Below are 25,406 nucleotides of genomic sequence, written 5' to 3'. Positions count from 1 at the left end.
AAAAAAAAAGATTTTTCTGATTTTTTTTTCTTAACAAATGGAACTGAAACAAAGCTGTTGAAACAAACTCAAAAATAAAAAAAAACCAATTCTATTACTTACTGACTAGGTACTTTTTTAGACATTTCATGATACTGCAAAGTTTTATTTAAATCTCTGTTTTTTATGTATTCTAAACACCATAAAAATCTGGATTTTTCACTTCTTCCCTTTAGTGGGACCCATCGTGAATTATCTGCCTCCATGATCTAATCCTCTCTTCTGCATCCTCCTCACTCACACATGCCACCTCATGTCTCCCTTCACTGCATCCATGAACCTCTTTTTTCCGGTCTTCCTCTCTTTCGCTGCTGCTCTAATCTCTGTTCCTCCTCTGAACGTGTCCACACCGTTTCAGTCCGGCTTTATCTCCAAAACATCTGACATGTGCTGTCCCTGTGATGTATTCATTCCTGATCCTATCCATCTTCGTCGAGAACCCCAACATCTTCAGCTCTGCTACCTACAGGTCTGCCTCCTGTCTCTTTCTCAGAGCCATACAAGAGTATTATCCTCGCTGTCACACATCACACCTGAAACCTTCCTGTTCCGACCTGCTTGCTCATGCCTCTCTTCACCTCTTTCCCACACTCTCTTTCGCTTTGGACGGTTGACCCAAAGCACTTGACGTCTTTCACCTTCTTCCTCTCCGCTCCCAGCGACCTCACAGTTCCACTTGAGTCGTTCTCATTTACACTTAGATGTTCTGCCTTAATAGGGCTGATCTTCATTCCTCACTTCTCCAGAGCACACTTCCACCTCTCGAGATGTTCCTTCACCAACTCTCATTGTAGATCACAGAGTCATCTGCAAACATAAGAGTTTCCTGTCAACCCCATTCGACATAAAAATGAGTTATTTTCCTTGCATTTCATCACCCAATTTAAATGTATTGCATTAAAAACATTTCAGTGTCCTGTAATGTAACAGTACACTAAAAAAAATCGTCAAATTATTATCATAAAAGTTTTTTTTTATTCAAAAACACCAGTATAAACTCTTCAACTGGATTCAGTCATGAATTTATTTGAAAGTTGGAGTTCTCTCTGATTAATCCAGGATCCTGCTTGGCTGTTTTTAGAAGTGAGTTTGTTTGTTCTCACTTCAAGAACTTGCATCTGAAGCTGTTTATGTACATTTCATTCCAAAGTTTTCATTAAATTCCATTTTTTATGGCTTTTAGCAAAGCAGTTCAAAAGGGTTTTGATGTTATTGGTACAAAGAGGATCTATTAAAAAAACTCTCTCTCATTGAATAAAAACAAAAACCATGTCCTCCATTGTTTCATGTTCTATGGCAGCATCATGATGCCCTTTACCCTCTGTTGTGGCTCTAGTTAAAATAAAAATATTTTTTAAAAATCAAAAAGTAAAAGGAAAAAGTAAGTAAGTAGTAAAGTTTAAAAAAGTAAATTAACTTCAACTTTGTTCAACTCATTCACAAACAGCTGAAAAATGGTGTGAATCATTCAACGAGGATCCTAACAACGGTAGCTGTAATTCTCCATCAATCCTTTGTAGTTTATTAACGTCATACTGACACATTTGGACTTAATTTTGAGCTTCATTTATCACAGAAAATCAATTTGTCAGCAATCATAACTAGAATTAAAGGTACGTTAAATTATGACCCAATTGATAATAAAGCAGGTTCTCTATTTTTGAACAAACTCAAGGATTTAAAGTGTTTTTCATGGTTTTTATATAAGGTAGGGGTCACTTTATTAGATCTAAATTTATAAATTTGTGGCTAAAATGCATCAGAAACAGTTTTGCTGCAAAAAAAACGATTCAGCTTTCAAATCTCACAACTTTGCCACAGTTTGATGTTATTATGAAGGACCTAGAAATGAAATCACCCACCTGTAACTGTTTAATTTCATGATATTTATTTATTCATTAGTGCATTTTTAGTTCTATGACATATCTTCAGTCTGTGTATTTTTTGCCTCTTGACCAGAACTCCCTTGAGAAAGAGATCAGTGGATCTCAACTGGATTTTTTTCCCTGGTTAAATAATGGTTAGACAAAATACATTATTTTTTATGTATTTTAATTAGCATTTATGACTTTCCATTTCCTACTTCATTTGTTGCATTGACATGATCTTTTTGTGTAGGATGTCTTTTATTTTGAAAGGAAGTCATACAAAGCTCTGTCAAAAGTTATAAACTATTTCATAGTTTAAAAAGAAGTCATTTCTCTTAATACTTATTTTATTTATGCCCCGCCCCAAAAAAACACTATCACTTATTTAAATGCATCATGTCAGTAGCAAAGACATAGATCAGTCTCTTATTTTTCTAAAAGGTGAGTGAAGACTTTGTGGCTCCTGCAGGGTTTTGGTTGGCAAAAAATCAACTCAAATTGCTCTTTAAGTGTTGAAGGTTGCAGGCCCCTGGGCTATGAAAAGTTAAATCATTTTTCTTTAAAACTATCTTTCTTGTCATGAAGCTAACAAACGTCCCTAACTATGGAAAATAACATCTTGCTCAGTGTTTCAATGCAACGCAGCAATTAAGGTACAAAGTTATGAGCATAATCAAAAAAGTTGCAATTTTTCTTTAGAAAAATAACTATTACTGTGACGCAACGAAATGTAATTCCAGTTTTATCTCTGCTAACAGGAACATACTTCTATATTTCAGTCACAAAGTTCATGTTCTGTTGCCTGCGAGCATCTTAAGCCCCACTGTGCCGGATCACCGGTGAACACCGTCTGCCTGGTAAGGGAGATTCCAGCACCCACTGATGTTGGATTTAGAGTCTGCTGCCGAGTGGCCATGATCAGTGTCTCTGTGCTGTTTCTCATTCAAACCACCAGCTAGTTCTTGTATCTGTGTGAAGAAGCGTGTTTCTCTGGTTGTGTCCCCCTGGTTCTGCCTTTCTGGATCGTAGCTCTTAAGTTACACGCATTCAAGAATGTGCCAAATGATGGTTCTTGAATGGGCATTTGTTCTCATACTAGACATGCAGGGAGGGCATCATCTTCTTTTTCTCTTTCTACTGTTCAGTGACGCACCTACAGTCAGAAAAGATCTCACAAATCTTGTTCCAGGTATTTTCTTTCACATCTCTATTCTGATATGTGAAAAACTTGGTGTCATCACGAGTACAAACAGGAATTATTCACTTCTATGATCAATTTTTAAACAATTGCATTTTTGTGAATTGAAAGGGAAGTCATCCATTTTTCACTACCAAATTCGAGTCTCTGATTGGTCAAAGTATGAACTGGATTTAACTTCTAATGTCTGTTCAGTGTTTGGTAATTTTGTATGTAAAGCCCGAAAACGGTCCCAGAATATTTGTGTAACTTTAACTAGGGGTCGATCGAAATTGCTTTTGTAAGGTCAATACGATACCAGTATTTTTTTAAGTTCCGAATCAGCCCAATGTTCCTTTGCAATATTAATTTGTCTCAGTCCTCCGGGTCAAACAGTCGTGTGCTGTTTGGTTTTTAGTTTTCTGGTGACTCCCCTCAGCCCAAAGGGGAAACCAAAATGCCACGTGGACAAACCCATTCGGGGCCTAAATTTTCTGCCCACTTTTGAACCAAATGGGACCCACTTGGCCTCGCGGTGGGTTATTCATTTTTTTGTTGGTGTTGCTACTGTTTTTTATGATATTCTGCACATTGTTGCTAGTTCTGATATGGAGAGGACAGAGATGTTTACTACAATTTCAGGGGAGTTTTCGTTGCTTTCATACCTTTGACACGTCTGTGCGCGCATGAGCTTCACCACAGAGAACACTTTCTTCTCCACCAACCTCCTCGACGCAAACGTTTCAATTTCTGATTTCTGTCTGTGCGTCGTCCTTAACCAATCAGATAGTGGAGTGGGCGGGACAATGCCAAAGACAGAAAGAAAGCTGCCTCTGAGTAAAAAAAAAAAAAAATGGTTTAATATCTGTCATTGTTTTTTAAAAAAAAGGCAAATACTGATTGACTTTTAAAGGCAAAAGCCCAAAATGTATATTTACATGTGTTTACATTAGACTATTCACTGGAAATGGCCATTCAACTTGAGCCGAGGGTGTTGCAGCTTGACAGGTATTATTGACATCCCTTTTTTTAATCTAGTACTGGGTACTAGAGTACTGGATTAGGTATGGATTTAAGATCCCTCTTTTTTGCTCATTTGTAATCACAGCAGGATAATCGATGACTGGTTCTTGATCGTCTTGATCTATTTTTTTTCTCCAGGAAGGTTTTCACCATGGCAATTTTCCTTGTGGCATTTTCTTGATTTCCATTTGCCTGTTGGATACAAAAGTATTTATACTGCTCCCAAGTTCTGATGGATAGATAGATAGATAATTGAGAAATGTATTCACTCAAAGCCTGAAAGGTTAATTAAAATGATGTGTAATGAAGAGGCATCCTTGGAGAAAATCACTTGTTTTCTGGGAAGAAGTAAAAAAAAAAAAAAAACTGCCTGAAAGGTTTGTCACCAACTTCCATCAGATGTCTATCCACAGAGTCCTAATTGTTGTCACAGAAGGAGGTTTTCTACAATCATCTAATTCGGGACCTTGATTACATTTGACATTTTAGTTATGGGAGTGGAATTTTTTTTCAGTGATTTAAATAAGGTGAACATTTTTGTTGGTATTCCGAAACATATTTCAGAAACTCCATGAAAACCATGTTTGGTGGATATGAGGAGTAGATTTATGATTAAAAAATATTTTTATTTGACTTTATTATCTATAGCTGCTCACGTGATTGACAGTTGAATAAATATATATATGAAGAGTTGCTGTCAGAAGGAAAACAGCTTTCGACCACAAGGGGGCAGTATGGAATCACAATCTCTGACTCACATCCTTTCCTATATGTGCAGGATTTAGTGTTCTTTAACACAATATTTGCAAACCCTTTCATTTATGTTGCCTGATCCCGTTTGCCTCTTCTTTCTTGGTCTTCCCGGGATGTTTAAATGTTTACATGGGGTCATTACCTTAAAGACGAACACGGAGCATAAATAAATAAATAATGGATTTCAATCAGTTCTAACACGCAGTGGCATTACGCAGCTTTGGTTTCTGCTCTCAGTTACTCATTAGCAACTTTCAGCGCACATAATGGCATCAAGGCGGTTGCTTTGTACTATGAATGGTTTGCATCTGACTTACCAAAAGACACTTAGAGGGAAATGTTCAGCTCATTAGAGAAAATGACTCACTGTTTTCTGCCCTTTCTCCCAACCTTCCTTCACTATACAAGCTCGGCTGCCACCCCCCCAGGCTTAAACCCCTCCTAATGTGCTTGCTTGAATACTCCAATAACTCCCCATATATGGCACAATTAAAGCATTATTACACCCTTCACTGGACCTGGCGCTTTGGTGTGAATCGTAAGGGCGGCGAGGGTCGTTTCTGACCCCCACCCCCCCACCCCAAACTCCATGGGCTTCAGCCTATACTGTCAAGCTTTGGCAACTTTTATCCCTGACCCATTTTGCTCCCCCCATGTGTCCTGCTTTTGCACCAACAGAAATGGTCATGCTATGCATACTCACACTGACACATTTAAGCCCCACTCTGCTGTCTCCATCCAGCAGGCAGAAATATGGCATGGTGAGTCACGTCAGTGCCAGCAGCTGTGCGGCGGGCGCCATGTGGGGCACTCATCCGGCCAAGCGGTGGGTGGGTGGGGGGTGGAGTGAGCATCGTTAGGGGGTTGGAGGGTGATGTGCGGACACCTTTTCTTTGTCTCCTACTTTTACCCCTCTCCGCTCGTGGATGTGCATGAAGGAACCCATCTGCTTGCTGCCAGTCATGTATGAAAGCGGGAGAGTTTGTGACACTTTGCTCTTTGAGTGTGTCTGTCAGCCGCCCACCTCTTCTCATGTACACAGGACAAAATGCCAAGATCTGTTGCTGACCATCTTTGTGGTATTTTGGCTTTTTTTATTTATAAAAACCCTTTTCACACGACGTCACACAAAACGGCGAGTGTACAGAGTAACTTCCTGTTAGTGTATAATGTCAAGCGTTTAGAACGGCAAAGTTGACTGCTGAACGCTGTTTAAAGCAATTTTATGTGAATAATAAAAATATATCCAAACTCGGGGGTGTCAAAGTCAATCACACAAGGGGTCAAAACACACCTTAGGTCATGGGCCGAACAGGATAAACGTTTACTGAACACTCTAAAACTACATTTTAAAAACTTTATAACTTCAACTTTGAACAAAATTATGAAGCATCACCTGAGATAATGCTAGCATCAATGCCGTAAGCTGAATATGCTGAAGATGCTGAAATTGATAGCTAAAAACGCTGAAGAGACAGCCAGCTAAAATATTAGTTAAATGCCAAATTAGCCTCAAAAACAACAACAAAAAAACTTAGGTTAGCAAAAAAGCTTGCATGTAACTGAAAAAAGCTAAACTTAAAAATACCCTTAAAAAATGAATAAATGGGCCTAATTTAGCCAAAACAGCTAGCATGTAAATATTAGCCTAACTCCAAAACAGCCTAAAAAACAAAAAAAAGGCCTAAATTTGCCAAAAACTGCTAGCATGTAACAAAAATGTTAGCTAAACTCCAAAATGGACTGAAAAAAAATAGCTAGCATGTAGCTAAAATATGAGATAAATTCCAAAATAGCCTTAAAAATCTTACTAAATGCCAAACTTATGAATATTAAAAAGGCAGGAATATTGTTCCAGAATAAATCCATTTAAACCTTAAAAATCTTTCAACATTTTACTCTATAAAAATATATTTTGTCAAAATTATACAAGTTAGAAATAAGTGCAAGATAACATTGGGCCATTAATAACAATAAATAAAATGATCTGGAGGGCCGGATAGAATTACCCCTGGGCCTTGACTTTGACACATGTCCTAACCAGTTGTAACCGAAATTTGTATAATATGTATTTTCTAAATGTCCTTCCTGGTTTTTATCATTTTCCCCTCTCAGATCAAATGTCAGTATTCCTCCTGCAGAACGCTCCACAGCTGCTTCCCCAAAATCGTATGGATGATATTAAACAAGTCGTAGATTATTTCTCTCTGACAACCCAGTTAAAGTTAGGCGAAGGTTACAGGTACTTCAATGAATGCTGCTTGTTTGATTATGAAGGTATTTTTTTATTTATTATTATTTACTTCTCCAAGTGTACGGTAATGCTAACGTTAGCCTTCACGACGGGGATGAGACGTAGATCTGCAGAAGATCTTTAAACTGTTGTGTTATGTTCTGACGTAGCTCCTCTTTACTGTTGATCATAACCATGTTTGATCCCTGCAAGATAATAAATGTAAACAAGGAAAAAAATAATTTGTAACCGTCCATAAATATTCCTATTAAAAGCATTCCTATTTTTACAAATACTCCTTAAAAATACCCCAACAAACAACAAATACCTCTGATTACAAAAACTAAATGTAGCTTTGGGTGCAGTTAAAACACACACAGCCAACATGCAGAAATGAGCATCTTGGCTGCACCTATAACATGAGGCCAACATGAAATCTGTATCCGTTTTTGTGTGAATAATATCAAGCAAAATAGAACCCTTTAGAATAATATCTGCTCAAATGAAAGGTCAATATTTTCAATAGAATCTCAAATATTGAAGGATTATTCAAATTTGTATTTAGATTTGTAATCAATTTAAGACAGGAAATGAAAATGCAGTTCGGCAGGACATTCATAGAATAAATAATGTACATTTTTCTGTTGAAAGTGGTAAAGTTACTTTTTATTGTTTATGTAAAATTTTGTGAAACAGCGTTCGGTTGTCAGCTTATCTGTTTTAAACCTGAACACTGGAAGTAACTATTCGAAGTTAAGAAGTTTGGTTGCTGCTGAAAATTAAAGATTTTTCCGTTTTTTTTTTTTTTTTGGTTGTTTTTTTTTTGCATAAAACCAATAGATTTGAGCCTGTATTTTAACAGTCTGCACAAACAGCAATCCTTTACTGAAACACCTCCAGCAAACTCCTCCTCCCACTCCTTTTGATAACATCACAGATTAGGACTTCAGATTTTTTTTTTTCCCGTATTTTGGCCTCAAAGATATCATCTTCTATCTCAGTGATGAGCTGGAATAAAAGGTCATCACTGCTTTTCATCAATCTGTGTTAAATAAACCTGCTTTGTGATGCACTGGAAATAACTAGATAAGCTTCCAAATAATCAACTTTAAAGATGCCCAAACAGCTGCTCCAGTTATTTGTAAAGAAGCCATGTGCACTGTCCATGCATTATTAATATTCATCCATGCTAACAGTTTTTTGAATGCGTCTGACTCAAAGGGATGAGCCTAACAAATGGACTTGCAAAAGAAGGCTTGCACTCCAAATGTCACGTCTGCAGGCTGTTCAATTTGTTTTGAATGCACTCCAAATGAAAAGCAATTTAAGAGCTCCAACCATTAGAAAGAGCCCTCAATGCTGAAGTGCAAACTGAACCTTAATTAGGAAAATCATAATTGGCCCGTGTGTGTGTGTGCTCATTTTGCTTTACAATTGCCCGACCCGCTTTCTCTAATGCCGCCCCCTAACAATTTATACACTTCAGCCATTTTACATGCAAAATATCAACATCTCACAGATTAACTTTTAGCTGGAAAAAAAAAGAATTATAGCTGGAAATGAGGACCAACTGGTTTAAATGCCTCCCAAACATTGACTGTATAAAGAGAACTGGACTGAGTAACCCTCTCCCCCCTCACGTTCCAAATAGGAATTACGAGCTGGCTACAAGAAGCCAAAATCCCGTAACTTTTATAGAAAAAATAATCTATGACTCATAGTCATTCTATTAGTTTGAACAGGGATCTCCAAACTACGGCCCGCGGGCCAGATCCGGCCCTCCTCCACATTTGGCCCGGCCCCCAAACACTATCAGAGATGTATACTTTTTTTCCTCAATCTGTCTGATAGAGACCCACATAGAATGTGACTTTTTTTCCACCCTTCTGGAGTCTGAACTGTGACGTGAGAGGGCAGACTATTTATAGGTTTAATTTTTTTTTTAATTTTTAAGTGTTTTTACAGAAATGGCCAACGAGGCCAAGTGGGTCCCATTTGGTTTAAAAGTGGGCAGAAAATTTAGGCCCCGAATGGGTTTGTCCACATGGCATTTTGGTTTCCCCTTTGGGCCGAGGGAGCCACCAGAAAACTAAAAACCAAACAACACAGGACGGTCTGACCTGGAGGACTGAGACAAATACAAAAATACAAATCTGTATTAATTGACAGAAATATTTAAAGAGCCATTGTTAAAATATAGGAAAAACATCACTTGGGTGGTCACCCCAGAGCCTGGACCAAGCCCTTCTAGTGCAGCTCACAGGAGAGTCTTCCAACATGGCGCAGAAGTTTGATGCCACGCCTCTTGTGGGCAGCAGAAGTGACTCCAATGGGCTATATGCATGACCTACTTCCGCATTCAGCCTTTGAATGCTCAGTCATTTCCGGTGGACCCGTGGGCTATTGTTTATGTGGAAATAGCAGAGTATTTGGACTTTAAAAGATGTCTTTTAGAGCTAACAAGTCACTATAAATTATCTTTGGCGCATTGTTTTTTTTTTTTTTCTAGTAAAATACCCCAAAATAAAAATGAAAAAAGATTTTAAATTGTATTTGTCGTCCTACATAGCAAACTTCGAAGGTAACTTGCTAATGCTAATGTTTACGTGCGACCAGCTCTAAAACTGAAGGACATTCATGTTGGCGACGCGTTACAGGTGCAGACAAGATGCAGATCGCTGCACTGTTTCATGCATTTTATGTAAAACCGAAGCTAAATGTTGCAGTATTTGATGAAGTCCTGTTAGCTGTCACACAGGTGAAGCGCTGCTGCAGCTGCGGCCGTGATCGGTAACCATTTGGAGCATAAGCCCGAACCGGAACCATAATCCTAACCTTAACCTTTCCTCCGAGTCCGTGCAGCCAAGAAAAAAACGTCCAAACTGACTGCAGTATTTAGAAAATGACATGTGGATACCGTTGTCACCAATCATTTGGGCTAATGCTAGCTAACATGAAAGACACATCTGATTATCGCTGTCTTTATCTTTATGACCCGTTAGTTGTGTTTCAGTTACTCCTCAGCCGAGTGTTTCTAAATTTGTGTAAATGTACTTTTCAGTGTCAGGTAGAATCAGTCTGACACGTGATTCCTTTCCTACGTCTCAACAGAGGCGAGGTTACCGTTAGCGCACGCCGCTATCGCTCCATGAAGAAAGGCAGAAGCTCCTCATCATCAGCTGGGAGTATGATCAGTAATCTGAAAGTCACTTCAAAGTTTGTTTACACATAAAAGGTTCTGTTGAACAGGTTTTCAATGTTCTAACAGAACATCTGAAGAAGTCACATGATCATACAGTACATGTTAGCGTTTTGTGAGTGTGGGGTGTTTGGTGTTTCATGAAGGCAAACTTTGCCTTTTTGGATGTCATTGTGTATATACATAATCATAAACTATCACACAATGTAAGAAATAATGAAAATAAACCAATACCAGGGAAAGTACACAGAGATTTGTCAAGTCCACACATATAGTTAGCCACAGCCGGAAGAGAGTAAGCGGTCTTATTCGAAACTGGAAATACGTCACCGCTCCGTGCATAGAGTTCATCTGTATGGGACGAAAACGCCAAGCTCCAGCCTTAACCGGTATGCTAAAAAGACCAGTGTAGACCCGGGCAGGCGGCTCTCAGTCCAGCCACGTCACGCCGATCCAGCACGTGGACGGATTGCAGTAAACTGAACCACTGAAGGCCACCTTAGCCCCTCACTCCTCTGCAATGGTGATATCGACAGGAGCGATTCACAACCGAGCCAACCACCTCCTCGCCTGGTGGCTAATATTTTCATAAATATTTCTCATGTATTTAAACTTTTATTTAACTTTTCTCCCCCAAATAGTTAACAGATTTCCTTTTATTTTGTTCTCATTCTAAAGAATCAAAGACATAATGGAGTCTTACAACTCCATCCTTCTATCATAATAAAGACAAACAAAAAAATAAAATACAGCCAGAGTAACTAACAGCTAGATGTGGAAAGATAATGTTTGATCAACCCCAACTGCCCATGCTTAAAGCCAAGTCAACAGATCTGGAACAATAAAGAGCAAGCTTTGACACAGAGAAAGGTCAAAGGATCAATAATTCATTTAAGATGCTCTGTGGGACTGACTGTGCAGTCAGTTTGTAATCAGGAGAGGAGATTTATTTTCCTTAACCAACTTTAAATGCACATTCCTTTGGAAGGAAGAAAACACACACACACACCGTGCCACCTCGGTCGATTTTCAGTGCTCTCACAAGGCCACAGGTTTTTCTCTTTTATTTACCCTTGGCTTGGCAAGAAACAGCTCTTAAATGGTACTTAAGGCTTTGAAACATTAGGGGGAGGGAATGATCAAGGATATATTTAAAAAATGACAATCTAGGCCTATAATGTATGTAAATGATGTGGAATAGTTGAGCTTCTCCACCCTTTTTTAAGGTCACATATGAACCAAATACCTTAAAGTTCCACTCCAATCATCTTTTGATTCATTTTAAAATAGTTCCTGGTGGTTTTTTAATTATGATTATGCCATTTTTAAGCCAAAATCATAAAAATCTGTGTATTTTTCTAGAGTTTCTTTAGTTGCTTCTACGTCACTTCAAGCTTTTTCTAACATTTTATTCGTCTGCTCCTGATTTACAATGATTTGAATAAAGAAATAAATTGTATGTATTTATGTTCTCTATTATCGGAAAAAAAAAGCTACAAGGACATGTTAAAAACTCCCAAAACACTATTTTTATCAGATTGAGTGCTACAAATTTTTTCGATTTTTTTTTTTCTTAAAGTTTACAACTTGTTGAAATCACACATCCAGTTTGCAGTTTTTCTCATGCGTGCTAGACTCTTGATTTGTGGACATACCGCAGGCACCTAGACTTATTTAAATTATGCAGCCTTGCAGAGAAGGGGCATCCAGAGGCTATGTATATGCTCAGATGTTACAAACCTGACCACTCTGAATGATTTAAAGGATGCCTGTCAAACCTAGATGCACAAAATACATACAACTTTGTTTTTTAAATCAAAATGCACAATGCAAAGTTTGAGTTGTTTCTCTCCCGTGTCCCCCGGCACACAAACAAACTTTCACAGTTTCTTTTTGGAGCTGTGTACCAGTAATCCCTGGTTGCATCACATTCAAAAGCAGCAAATGATTGTCAATGAATGAAATGTCACCAAATACTTTCAATGCTGGCTTTTCATCTCCTCTTGATTTTTAGGATTGGGTTCAGGTAAATAGTGAGGCACATGTGACCACAGCGTCTGAGCTGTACAGCCACAATAGGATTTTAAGTCAATGGAGTCTTGTTTGGTTTAAACAGTCAAATTTTGATCTATTGTAAAAGCCAGAGGTCTTTTATTTTCGATTATGGCTTCTTGTAGGCAAAATATTAAATTATGTGTCATTTTCTAGGACATAGTTTCTGCAGAGCGGCAGTTGTTCATCAGAAATATGTCTGAGTTGTGGGCAGAACTGTTGGCCCTCCAGATCGTTTTATTTTATTGTTGTTAATGGCCTAATGTAATCTATTGACAAAACATATTTTTATGGTGGGTAAAATATTGAAAGTTAATTAGGATTTAAATTGAATTGTTCTGGAATAATATTCCTGCCAGTTTTTACTCATAGTCTTGTTAAAAAGTTTTTAAAATGTAGTTTTAGTGTGTTTAATAAATGTTTATCCTGTTCAATCTAAGGTGTGTTTTGGGTTTTGGCCCCCTGTGCGATTGAGTTTGACACCCTTTATGTAAAGTAAGCCTGCTCCGACTTCCCATCATCCCTTCTACACTCTCTCCGGATTACACCACCAACCTGAAGTTTAGCAAGAAAAATATTGAGCAATATTGGAGCTAACCAGACATACAATTTAGAGCCAGAAAACGAACCATCAGAATGGAGCAGAGCAGGGAGTTTGTCGCCCGCTAACTGAAGCTCCTACGTCACAACTTCAAGTTTTTCAATCTGCAATTTTTATCTGCTCCTGATTCCCAATGATCTGAATAAGATCATACTCCGAAATGCTTCCTTTTCTAGATATATGTCTTCCATCATAAGGAAAATTCTTCAAGAATATGTTAACAACACCAAAAACACGACTTTCATTGGAGTAGTTCTTTTAAGTCTCCCTATGACAATTTTTTTAATTTAAAAAAAACTTTCCCAATAGTGTTTTAATTATGATGTTTTTAACCAAAATCCCTCAACCTAAATGTCTTTAAAAGACATTTTTCATGTTGATCTGAAGCCTTTGTTTCCAAATCTCTGAGGGGGAAACTCACACCAAAAATCCAGTGATGCTGATTTGACCACAGAAATGTGAACGGCGGCTCATTTGACTGCAGTCAATGTGAAGATACCATCTTCTCTTCTCCAGAACCTGAACTAGACACTAGGAACAGATGAGGGTTTAGTGCATGTTTCTTTCATAAGAAAAATGACACACAAACATTTTAAAAACTCAAAAAACATGATTTTCATCAAAGAGGGGCCTTTAAAAAGAAACAATTTGAGAACTTTCTAAAACTTGACCAAAAATGGAGAATAGAAACTTTATCAGTAAGTGGTTTCTTCTTTTTCATAACTGTTATAGTTTTTGGGTATAAAAGGCAAGTTTTACCAGTAAATTTATAGTTGTATTTGATTATTGGAATTAAAGTTAAATAAAAGAAGATTGCTATATTGATGTGATGATTAATGTTTGAGTTTATACTTATCTTAGAGCTGCCCTGCAGAACTTTAATCGTTTTAAGAGTCGGTTTTGTGTTAATATTTCATCTCAACAACTGCGCTGAACAAATAGTTGATGACAAAGACAAAAAAAAAAAAAAAAAAAAAATGGCAACGGCTATTTCACCAAGAAAACAACAGAACATTTGCCTGAGTGTGTCAGTCAACTCTGCTTTTCAAATTGCTATTAAACCATTTCAGCTTACATTGTGAAAGCCACAAACAAGTTTGACTGACAATCTAATCGGGCAGTAAGAGTAGGGGGTAAACACAACAATTTTCTGCATCTGAATGCCGCTCCACACTCAAATAAGGACACATGCACTTTTGCTGGACATGTTTGTGTGTTTGTTAGATATGCAATTGCCGGTCTGTTCATGCTTATTGTTCCTCAACATTATTTTGTTAGACAAATACCTGCTTCTCCAATTTTCCTGATGGTGTGTTGGCATCCCAGATGCTCACTCTGCCATTTTACTCTAAATTTCCGCTTTTGGTTAAATTAGACTTTGAATGCAATTACATGCCAAGGTGGGTTCATGACAGACTAACCTGTCATGGCTGCTCATTTGAAAGGATGCACAGTTATTATGAGTCATTTTGCTGCAACACTGTATCTGCTGGAAGAGGTGAGGACCACGGGGAGCTCTACAAGCTCCACATTGTCAGGGAAAGGCAGGAATGAATGATTAGTGCCTTCCAGTAACTAGTTCCAAGGAGAGTGTTTAAGGCAATAATGCAAGCAAATGGCTGGCCTAGTTTGGCTCAGTAATGAGTTGGAGCTCTGTGATTAGTAAAATCCATCACAAATGGCACCATTTGTGTAAATTTTGTTTGGAAACAGCTACTTTTTTTTTTTTCTGGGAAATCATGTAGCTGGCAGAGGAACTCTCAGTCTGTGGATGAGTCTGGCTGCACCTGCTTTGAGGTGTGTTGATTTTGGCAAATCTTTATCTCCTAGTTTGCCGTGTTTTGCACTTTGTCGTCTTCCGTGCCACACTGGGCTCGCAAATGAGAGAACTGTTTCCGATGCTGGCCACTATAATTCTCTCTTCCCTGACTCCAAGTGGATTAATTCAGCCAGAGAGTAATTGCCCTTGCATTGTATTGACTATATGCATGAGGGAATTCAAATCACTTTTAGGTTTCAGTTGTGCAGGACCAGAGCCAGTGTTTGAGACAAGTTAAGGTGTTTACGCCAGTTCATTTAATTTGGATGGAAACCGCAATGGTCGTATTAATGGATTAAAAGACTGCATGTAAATGTAATGGTGTGAATCTGCTGACTGCCTGGGAAACAGGGAATGGGGTCAATAAACAGCACTTGCAGATATTTTCCACAGAAAAAAAAGTTCATGTAAGTCAGGCACAGCATACAGATCAGTGTCTGACAACGGAAAATTAAGGTGATGAAGCATTTGACGGTGATTTAATCCTCTGCAGCAAGACTTATCAATGTCACAGATGAGGCTTTTCTGACATTATTTTTGCCCTGGTAATTTGAGACCTCTATTTTAACCACACTCTAAAAACAACAGAAGCTTTAAGAATGTGTTTTTGATAACTGTAAAAGTAAGAATGTCTCAATCAGGTTTTTTTAATCCCCCATTATGAGTCATTTTTGTAGAACATTTTAAGAAAATGAGCAAAATTAATAAAGAGAGTCATGTTTTCCCTTATTTTTATTATTATATTTACATTCTTTTATCATTTAAATTAAGCACTTTTGTGTAGTAGCTTCAACAAGCAGGTAAAAATAGTTGCTCGTAAAAATAGGGGATAATTAGTGATGCCAGAAAGATTGGGGACTTTAGCTTTAGGATCTCCAGAATTATTTTTGATCATGTCACAAACAGGCAAATTTAGGACAAAAGGCGTGAAACACAGCTAAAAGCTAAATCAGGGTCAGGCATTATTCCAGAATGCTTACATTCACACAATAAAATAAGTATCCGATCCCTGATAGGGGATACTGATTCCAATCGAGTCTGAAACGACGTGATTGTGTCTGATTTTTGATCAGATCAGGACATCTTTAAGTAAGTTACAGAAAAATTAAAATTAAAAATGTATTGATTTAAGTAGAAAAGAAGTCTGGCTTCTTTTGCACTTGTTTTTTACACCGCGTCTTAATGAGCTTCTTAAAGGTGCATTTTCTGCCTCTTCTTTTGCCTTAAGCTGTCCAAGGACCCACTCAGGCTATTAATGATTTAAATCTTCTCCTCGTGTTGTTAGAGTTCTAAGAAACTGTTGCTGCTCTCCACCTTTCTTATTCTTTTGAAAACACCTTCTCTCCCCTTGCATGTAAAGGTGTATTCATGAAGCTGTTAAAGCACCGAGTGGATTTCGATTGACAAGGAAGAGTACAAACAAACTCAAACATCAGTTTTATTCTCCAAATATACAGAGCAAAAGCATCAAAGATTCACAGACCAGGACAGTTCAAATACAACCGTTTTTTCCTGTTTTTCTTTTTTTTTTCTTAGATACAGACGACCAGTGCCTGAAAATAGTGGTTTAGCTAAGATAATTTACACATTATCTTCTTCTTGCACATACTGTATGTTTATGGTTATTGTTTATACATCTGTCGAAATGATCACCCACAGTACGTACTTTTTCAGACCTGTGACCCGGGTGTTAATTGTGACTAATTCACTATATTTGTAGTACAGCACATTTTACCCAATCCCTTTGAGAGGCGTTTCCTGTGGCGCTTCCAGCTCTCTTGTCAGACTTATTATACACGAGAAACCACGTTGCTGTGAGCCAAACGCCATCGATTCCCAATGTGCCCGGAAAGTCAAAGCAAAATCCGAAGATTGTTTCTAAAACACTAAACACAGCCCAGGTCATACAGTTGCATGTTATTAAAGTACTAACAAGGTATCGATTTTTAAGGATAGAAAAAAGTGACAGAAAGACAGAAAGCATTTATACATTTATGAAAGGCTTATTATGATCAATTCCATGGTTGAAATGGCACCTGCTCAATGCATCCCATCGGGAACATTAACACCTCTCCAGCACAAAGGGCATCTTAAATAACCTGCTGTGTTTCACCTTTTACTGACATAAAGTATGAACGCTGCTATTATTCAGACTCAAAATATACACAGACAAAAAAAGCATCATTCTGCTAAAGGAGCAGTTCTGGTTCTGATTCGTCACTGGTTTTTGTCCTTGGTGTCTCTAAATACTAAAGTGGCCTGAGTCTTCTTCTCCGGATGGGTTGTTCTGTTTTATCAGGGAAGGGCAGCGACCTCTTGTAATTGTTCTGGGTCCCCGTGTTTAATCATCTGTTCTGCCCTGGCATCTGTGTTGTGCTTGTCGCCAGACAAGCAGGCGGTGCCAACACAAGTAGGCCAGTCATCCACAGGTGAGTGGGGCACACTTTTCCCACACACACCACATTTCAAACGCCTCAGCGTCCACAGACTACAGCTCTAGACCAGGGGGCTCAAACTCCATTTACCTTGGGGTCACTGAAGGCAGTGCCTATATCTTCGGTCTATTGTCTATGTCTACTGAACAAGTTTACTGGACCTCTGCTTATGTCTAAAATGTTCAATAAATGTGTTCAATAGACATAGAAAGTGGACCAAAGACATGGACAGTGAGATATTTTTGGCACAAATGGAACCCCATAGAGCACTGGCTGATCGTGTTGAGAAAATTACGTGAAAATAGTCACCGCTCCCCCCCCAAAAAAGTAAAGAACTCATTAATGTGGTTGAGGGAAGAGGGACGTCTGCTTCAATCCTGGTCAATGTCATGCCCCCAAGAGCTATATACCCCACTGGGATTGGTTGGTTTGTCAGCTCTGCCCACAACACTGTAAAAGTGCCATTTATACAAAACTCACAGGCTCCACCAACATTGACATCTCGCACTAAGGCGGGGGCCACAAAATATCGACGTGGGGGCCACAAATGGCCCCTGCTCTAGACACTGGGGTGGATTGGACAGACGCCCCGCCCATCCTGTGTTAATATTTTTGTGCACTTTTTCTTGAAAAGAAAATTACAATATTTAAATAAAGTGATTTTTTTTCAGGGGGCCAAGCATAATACTTTGATTAAAGGTTTAGTATTCTGGTATTAAAGACCCACTCCAATGAAATGATATTTTGGTGTTTCTAACATGTTCTTATTGCATGTATACAAGAAATATAAACATGTATTGTATATTATGTTGCACATATATTCAACAATTGAATATTAAAACTCAATTTTTGAGTCTTCCTTTATTCAAATAGGGATAATTCAGGAAAAGCCCAAAAATAATGTTTGCAAAAGCCCTTTTTTGGATCCGGTAAACAAAATGGGCGGGGAACACTCACTTCCTGCTCTGCTCCATCCGTGTGAGTTGGCATCTGGCTCTAAACTGTACGTCCGGATAGCTCCAATATTGTTTGACATTTTTATCGCACTGCTAATGTTAGCTTTGGGGCTTTGAGTAGCTGTAAACTAGCAGGACGGAGTGTTGAAAAAGGGATGATGGGATATCAGCTGAGGCTTACTTCTGTGCCAACAGCCCCGCCCACAACTCAGAGAATAATTTCTGACTAACCCCTGCTGATCTGCAGAAACTGTGTCCTAGAAAACTATGTTTTTGATCAAAGAATATGATGTAAAAAGTGAAATCAATTAACAAATGAGTAGTTTTTATCAAATTACATTTTTCATTTGAGTAAACTATCAACTCAAAATTTTAAATTTAATGAAAACAAATAAATTCCAATGTAACAAATAACAGATTTTTTGTTAATTGATCCAACATTTCACTTTTTTTGGTGTAAAATGGCCTAATTATAATTAAAAGAACCACTGGGAACACTTTTATAATAGGTCAAAATATGATTGGAGTGGGACTTTAAAGAATTATAAGCATTGATTTTACCCTATCTGTTGGAAATCACATCAGGCGGTGACTGAACGCTGCAGATATCAAGGGAACACAAGGCTTATGCTTATAAATTCTTGGAAAAATAAATAAAAAAGTGGCCAGCCATACTTGACAGTCATCATGGTGCCAGGCCCAAAATACGACTGGGCATCTCTCCGAGGGACTGAAGGTATAATAACCTCTTACTGCCTCTCACTTCAAAGCTGTCCCAGATAAGCTCTTCTCTTACCTCCCTATGTTCTTGGCGCACCCGCAGTCACGCTTTCCCTTGAAAGAGAAAACTGCACACACCAGCCTTTAATGTAATTTCTCTGAAACAAGCGGTGTTGATTAAACTTTTGGAAAGGAAACAAAGAGAAAAAAACAAAAAAAATGATTGTCTGTGTGTGGAATTCTGGTGCCATGTGTTTGTCGAGCTCTAATGTGCTGAATTTTGAATTAAAAAATAAAAAAGACAGAAAAACCAGGAAAATATATATATATACAGAGAAAGACAGCATTAGAGATTTATATACAGTCTGCTAAGTGCCAAGCTGGATTATCAGCATTGAGACAGAGCTTTTTGTCTTAAGCTGTACAATGGGCACCAATCCATTTGTAAAATTAGTTCAAACCACTGGCACTCATGTGGAAAACCCTATTGAAATGACTTGAATAAAATCATATGTAAAGTGCTTATAGCAACAATTTGCCTTTTCTTTCCCAACATGGTGTGCTTGATATTTCATGGGTCGAAACAGATTTAATAGTTTTACGCTCATACTAAATCGTTTCAGGGCTCTGACTGCTGCACAACATCCTGAATTAAAACTACCTGATTTTCTTGGCTGTTTTTTTTATTTTGTGCTGTGCTTTGACAAAACAAAGAGGACACAACGAGCGGCTGTTCTTTCAGTAGAGTCTCTGATCCATTTATGCTTCCTAGAAATTCTCTTTGTCTTTTAATAAACTGATGAAGTCAGTTGGAAGAACCCATGAAAGTCACAGCACACGAGTCTTTTCTTTTGTTTGTCTCATCAAATGTGATGTTGTATCGCTGCTGCTGTTAGTTTGCTATTGGTTCCTGCTATTTTAACTCAAAGCCAACCTTTGAACAATAGATAAAGTACACAGTTTTGTAGTTTAGCTGAGGATAAATTAGAGTACAATTGAAAAAATGGGAACATTTCTGCCTCCATCTTTAGAGCATCTGTTTTCCTATGGACAGTTTTGGGTACTCCGAAATAGCAATTTCCTTCTGTTATCACTTTGCTTCAAGAAGAAAAAAAAAATGGATTATAACACATTTATCAACCTGCTTATGTGAAATTATCAAGCAAAAAAACAAAACAAAAAAAACTCTTGAGCGTGTCCAAAGTCTGGCCTTTTGGCCAAATGTCTATTCGACTGGCCGGAGGCTCCTATCACATAACCCTTGTGCTATCTTATGGGGTCCAGATGACCCTAGTCTTACACTGACGTGCTATCCGTCCAATGACAAATGTGGATGAAGGTGGACAGGATTTCATGTCTCCAACGGACACCACTGACAATCAAAAATCATAAAAAAAAAAAAAGTTCAGTGCGCTTTCTTGTGGGGTCCAGATGACCCTTCTCCCAACATCAACATACCTAGGATAGCACAACGGTTTATAATCAATATGGCTCCCAGCACTTCCTAAAAGCTGTATTACTTCTTGATTGTGATTGGCTAAATTACATCATGCTATTCTAACAGGGTCCAGATGACCCCAACCTTATATTGATGTGTGATCCCTTCCATGACAAAGGTGGATAGGTTTTTATGTCTGCCACAGACACCAGTGAAGATATAAAATCCTTAAAAAAAAAAAAAAAAATCAACTCACTTTCTAGTGGGGTCCAGGTGACCCCACTTTCAATGTAAACATGCCTAGGATAGCACAAGGGTTACAAATGTCTTTACTCGTTTTTCTGTTTTGGGTGAAGCAATAAAAAGTATCCCATTGGAATCATATTTTCCACTAATTATTTAATAATTTAATCATTTCCGTTTAATGGTATAATATGGGTTTAAAAATGTCAGGCCAAATACTCCCAAATGTTCACCTCACCTATTCTGGCCAAAAAGTTTGGACACCCCCGAACAAAATAGTAAATAAATCAATTAATTAATTAAATTAATTAATATAATTCCACATTTTGTGCATGAGCTAGCCATAGCGTTTAACCAGTGTAGTACCCCCCAAAAAAAGAAAAAAATGGCAGGCACAATCACAGACAGTAAGAATGCACTAATCTCCAGTGTCGATGGTGATCCAACTAATATTTCTGCACACTTTAAGAAGTTTAAGCATAGTATTTTCCAAAAAAATGCATTCAGCAGGTGCCCTCAAATATATCTGATGGTGTGTCTCGTTAGGAAGAGAAACTCACAGGTACAACAACAAGTCATAATGTGTTGGCTTTCCTGCCACGTATGCCTTGAAGCAGGATTTAGCATGGTAACACGGTGGTGGATGCAGCTCGCCAACATCAGATGAGCCGACAGTGTTTGTCTAAGCTCTCACTTAGTCAAAGTTTGTATTGACCCAGTTCAAAAAGGCCCTCAAGGCAAAGTAGATATGGACAAGAAGAGGCGTTCACGTCTCATTTAGAGTCATCCGACTGGGAAATCAGAGTCAGAAATTAAACGTTACAAAAGAAGTCACATATGTACACTGATATTGTTTTATCGCAAAGTAAACTGGTGAGTCAGGGATTAAAAATGAGATCTCGGCTTATGTTTCTCTGCTCCGCACTGTGGCTAAGATACAACCGTAGTGAAGGGGAGGACAAATGTTTTTAGTATTTGAGACGTCTGTGGAGAAAGTTGACTTCCACCTACACAGGCAGCCAGTTTTAGCAACCAAGCACTTAAAACTCAGTGTGTGAAAGTAAGGTGGAGGGGGGGGTTATTATGGTGATTGCTAAAAAAAATCAAATAAAACCCACATGCGCATCCATTGTTGTGCCGTAAACTATGAAAGAGTGGCAGGACTTCAGCTTGCACTCATTATCCCGCAGTGTTTCATTGTAATCTTGCTTCCTTTGAATGACAATCTTCAAAAAGTAAACTTCACAACCAGTGAAGTGGATTGTCAGACAAAGTCTTGTTGTCCTGCCCTTTGTTGTGTTAGCAATCTGATTGTGGAAATCAAGAGCTCAAAGTCCTATCATGAATAGTGTACTTTCTTGGCGAGTAAACTATCTGTGGCACAAGTAATCGAAAAAGAGGGAGCTGATGAAATAAGCATGAGGGAAAAGTAAGGCTTTTTCATCCATTTTTTTTTCTTTTTGGGAAACTAATAAGTCAAAACAAGTCTCACAGGGCACTAAGACAAGTGTCCCCAGCATCTTCTGGCGTCCATAGGAAACAATTCATAGCACAGATGCTTTAGGGTCTCCTGGTGGCGCACTCTATAAAAGTCTTACAATCCTGGCTGCTGGATACCCCCTAACAACACCCTCCTTCCCGAGAAGGTCAGACATGGGTCTGCATGCGCTTCTGAAGGGGACGGGTGAGGTCAGAGTTCTGCGAGGACGACTGGGAATAGTGGGAGGAAGAGGAGGCCGACGCCTTGCTGTCTTTGTCGAACTGCACGTAGCCGTCCGGCTTACTGTAGCTGCTGATGCTGCTGTCGCACTGTGTGTCGATAAAAGAGCTGGAGTCGCTGAGCGAGCCGCGCTGGAACTCTCGCTCGCACAGCTCGATGGAGCTGCTGCCCATCCCCAGCACGAAGCGTTGGCTGTAGTCGTACAAGCGGTTAGGGCCCGCTCCCAAAGTGGAGTAGATGTTGGTGAAGGACATGCCCGTCGGTACCCGCTGCTTGCCCAGGGTTCCAGTGCTGCTTGGGTTCCTCACTTCGGTGGTCTGATTTCCTGACATGGTGGGAGTGTGGTTCTCTTTGAAGGTATTGACGCTGTAATAGCCGTTTGTTGGGTCCTAGTGAAAAAACACAGATGGTATAGGAAGGTTAAAAGCAGCCATACTTTACTTGGGAAAACTCTTTGACCTGTGGGCCACAAAAGGTGCTAAAATTTGATAGAAGGGCCAAATCAGGAGCAGATGCATAGAGTGTTTTGGTAATCCATCTCAATCGAAAGAAAGGAATTATATAGAATCTGGACAAAAACATGCTTTAACTTTAATATATATATATATATATAGTTTTTGTTAAACAAAACATATTATAATTTTTATTTAAAAAATGTTAATTTTGTTCTCATTTCTGTGGCCCAATGGGTTGATGTCTCTCAGGAAAAGGCAAACTTAGCCAAATGCTATGTTCATGCAACACATTCTTGTTCCAAAGTTGTCACATATTGGCATTCGGTTAAGGACCCCTCAGGGTCAAAAATTGACGTTTTGAGTGTCCTTAAATCATCGTTTTTTGACGTGCTGACTGTTCCCATTAAGTCACAGGCTGCAAACCAGATCTGGTCCAGTACGGCAACACTGATTGTACGATATGCTAACCCACTACTGGTACCATAACCCAGTACCGGTTCGTGTCCGGCACCATGTCCGAGCCCGGTTTGCATCGGGTACCGCTTCTGGTACCACGTCCGGTATCTCATCCGGTGCTGGGTAAGGGTACCGGTACTGTGTTAGGGTACCGGTAGGGTACCAATTGTGGTACTGGGTTAAGACTAGGGTACTGCTGCAGTCCGTTTCGGTACCAGGACCGGAGGTCGGGGAGCCCTGATTTAATTGGAATCATTGGAACAACCAACAAGTCAATTTTTGACGAGGAGGGTTACTTAATACGTAGATTTGTGAGGACCTGGGTGATGAGCATGTGTTGGCTCACCGTCTATCTTAAAACTTCCTGAAGGCCACCCACATGCCTCGTACAGATTTGCCCGTTTTTACCCCACAAAGAACCTGTATCCACCGTAAAGGGAGTTGTGACTAAGGCTTGAATAAAAGAGGAGAAACTGGGAAGAAATAGTTTTGTGTGTGAGTGTTTTTCGTGTATTTTCTAGACTGTGGCAGCAGAGGAGCTGCTTTAAAAGTGGCAGTAATTACCATTCAAACTGGAGATCAAATTAAGTAACAGTCTGCTGTTTTAGTCATGGGGAAAACACCGGTCAAGCTTGGAATGAGGGTTTAGGCAGCTCCTGGTAAGATTAGGATAAAGTCTCTCACTAATTAAGCAAGCCTTAATGATTTACACTTTGGCATCCAAGTGTCACTGAAAGGTCCCGTTTGTTCACGTCCCGTCTTGGCTGAAAAAGCTTCTGAGGCTGCAGCCCTGCCACTTGTTTGTGTGTTAGATTGATGACACCACACTGCTGTTGCTAAGGGTCCAGTTAAGGCATGTGAGCGCTTTCTTGTTTCTGTGTGAATGGCTGTGAATGTCAGGCACAGTGAGTGTGGTGGCAAGTCCCGAAAGAAGAATGCTCATAATGGGAGAGACAACCTGAGAGGATCCTCGTTATGCTTGTCATTATCAGACAGCAGTCAGAGAGATTGTTTGTGTCTGGCCTTTATCTCACACCGGCTTCTCTCTCCACTCTCACCTCATGCGCAATGTCATTAACCAGGATCAAAAAGTGTGGTCTCCAGACGCAGAAGGTAAGCAGGGTTAGCACAAAAGAAGCAAGCTTCCAGCAGCCCATGCCAGCAAATGTATTGACAAAAGAGCAAACAAATGCTATAGAATCTATTTAAATGGGATGCACAGGGTTGCTGAACAACAGATGTACCACTTCTTTGGTAAAAGCTGTTTGTGCACTGCTGAAATCTGTTTTCCAACAGAATTTATTTACATTAAAAAGTGAAGGTTAGCACTAGAATAAACACCTGCTGAGATAAGCTGCTGTGCTTGATTACCACTGCACTTACATGAAAAGCACAGATTTCTTTTTTTTTTCCTTGAGAGGTTTTAAGACTTTTCTCACACATTTCAGTACTTTTTGCAACTTGTGAAACACTGAGATTTCCTCTAAGAACAACAAGCTGTTCCTTTATGACGGTGAAAAATCTACTGTTAGGCTTGTTTAAAGTTTTCTTGAATCTTTAGTAAATTAATTATGGCTTTCAAAGAGTTTATACTAATTACTTAAGTAAATACAGCAGCTTTACCTCTAGTGTTGACATTTTTCCGATGACTCTTTTACCGTTTATGCAATTACTGTCATTCCAGTAGATTCTGCAGCGTAGAAAAGCAGCTTTGCGCTGATATGCAACAGTTTACACAATCAACATAAATCGGCTGATTCTGTCGTGGTGAAAGCAGCTTTGTAACATTGTGCAACCCTTCACATTAGTCATGTGTTGCAAATCAGAGCAAAACCTGCTGGAACTCATTGATCGCATAAACGGTTCGTAAACGCCTACGATAGGTCAAAAGAGCAAAGGTCAACTAGATGTTGCTGGTGACATCCCTGATGTTAAATGGCCTATTCTTATTTAGAGAGTATTCAGACGGGAAAAATTGGTAAAACTTTAGATAAGCTGCTGCAAAACACTAATTTAATACATTTGTTAAGTTTATAAGCAGTTTATTAATATGGCCTCTGTAGTCAATGGTCTCACTTTGGGTGTTAATGAATGTTAATCTTATTCCGCTTATTGTTCTGATAATTGTCTTACTAACACTCTATAAACACATAAATAATGTGTTAATAAAGCTTTTTATGTAATCTTCTTATAAAAATCCATCGGTCTTGACTGAGTCC

At 38.9% G+C, this 25,406-nt stretch overlaps 2 protein-coding genes across 10 annotated transcripts in view; both read right to left on the bottom strand.

Annotated features, from left to right (window-relative positions):
• LOC112149246 (GRIP and coiled-coil domain-containing protein 2-like) overlaps nt 1–25,406 on the bottom strand; it is a 523,867-nt gene that overhangs the window by 51,983 nt on the left and 446,478 nt on the right. The gene's annotated exons all lie outside the window — the stretch shown is intronic.
• The window catches only part of kirrel3b (kirre like nephrin family adhesion molecule 3b), a 216,365-nt gene continuing 212,962 nt past the window's right edge, over nt 22,004–25,406 (bottom strand). For all 9 annotated transcript variants that reach the window (XM_024276839.2, XM_024276840.2, XM_024276844.2 and 6 more), the window contains one exon: nt 22,004–22,665. In XM_024276839.2, coding sequence (XP_024132607.1) covers nt 22,204–22,665 — 462 coding nt within the window. In that variant the 3' untranslated portion in view covers nt 22,004–22,203. The remainder of the gene's footprint in view (nt 22,666–25,406) is intronic.

Source organism: Oryzias melastigma, linkage group LG13 (assembly GCF_002922805.2).
Source record: "Oryzias melastigma strain HK-1 linkage group LG13, ASM292280v2, whole genome shotgun sequence".
Lineage (NCBI taxonomy): Eukaryota > Metazoa > Chordata > Actinopteri > Beloniformes > Adrianichthyidae > Oryzias > Oryzias melastigma.
This window is presented reverse-complemented; position numbering and strand designations above follow the sequence as displayed.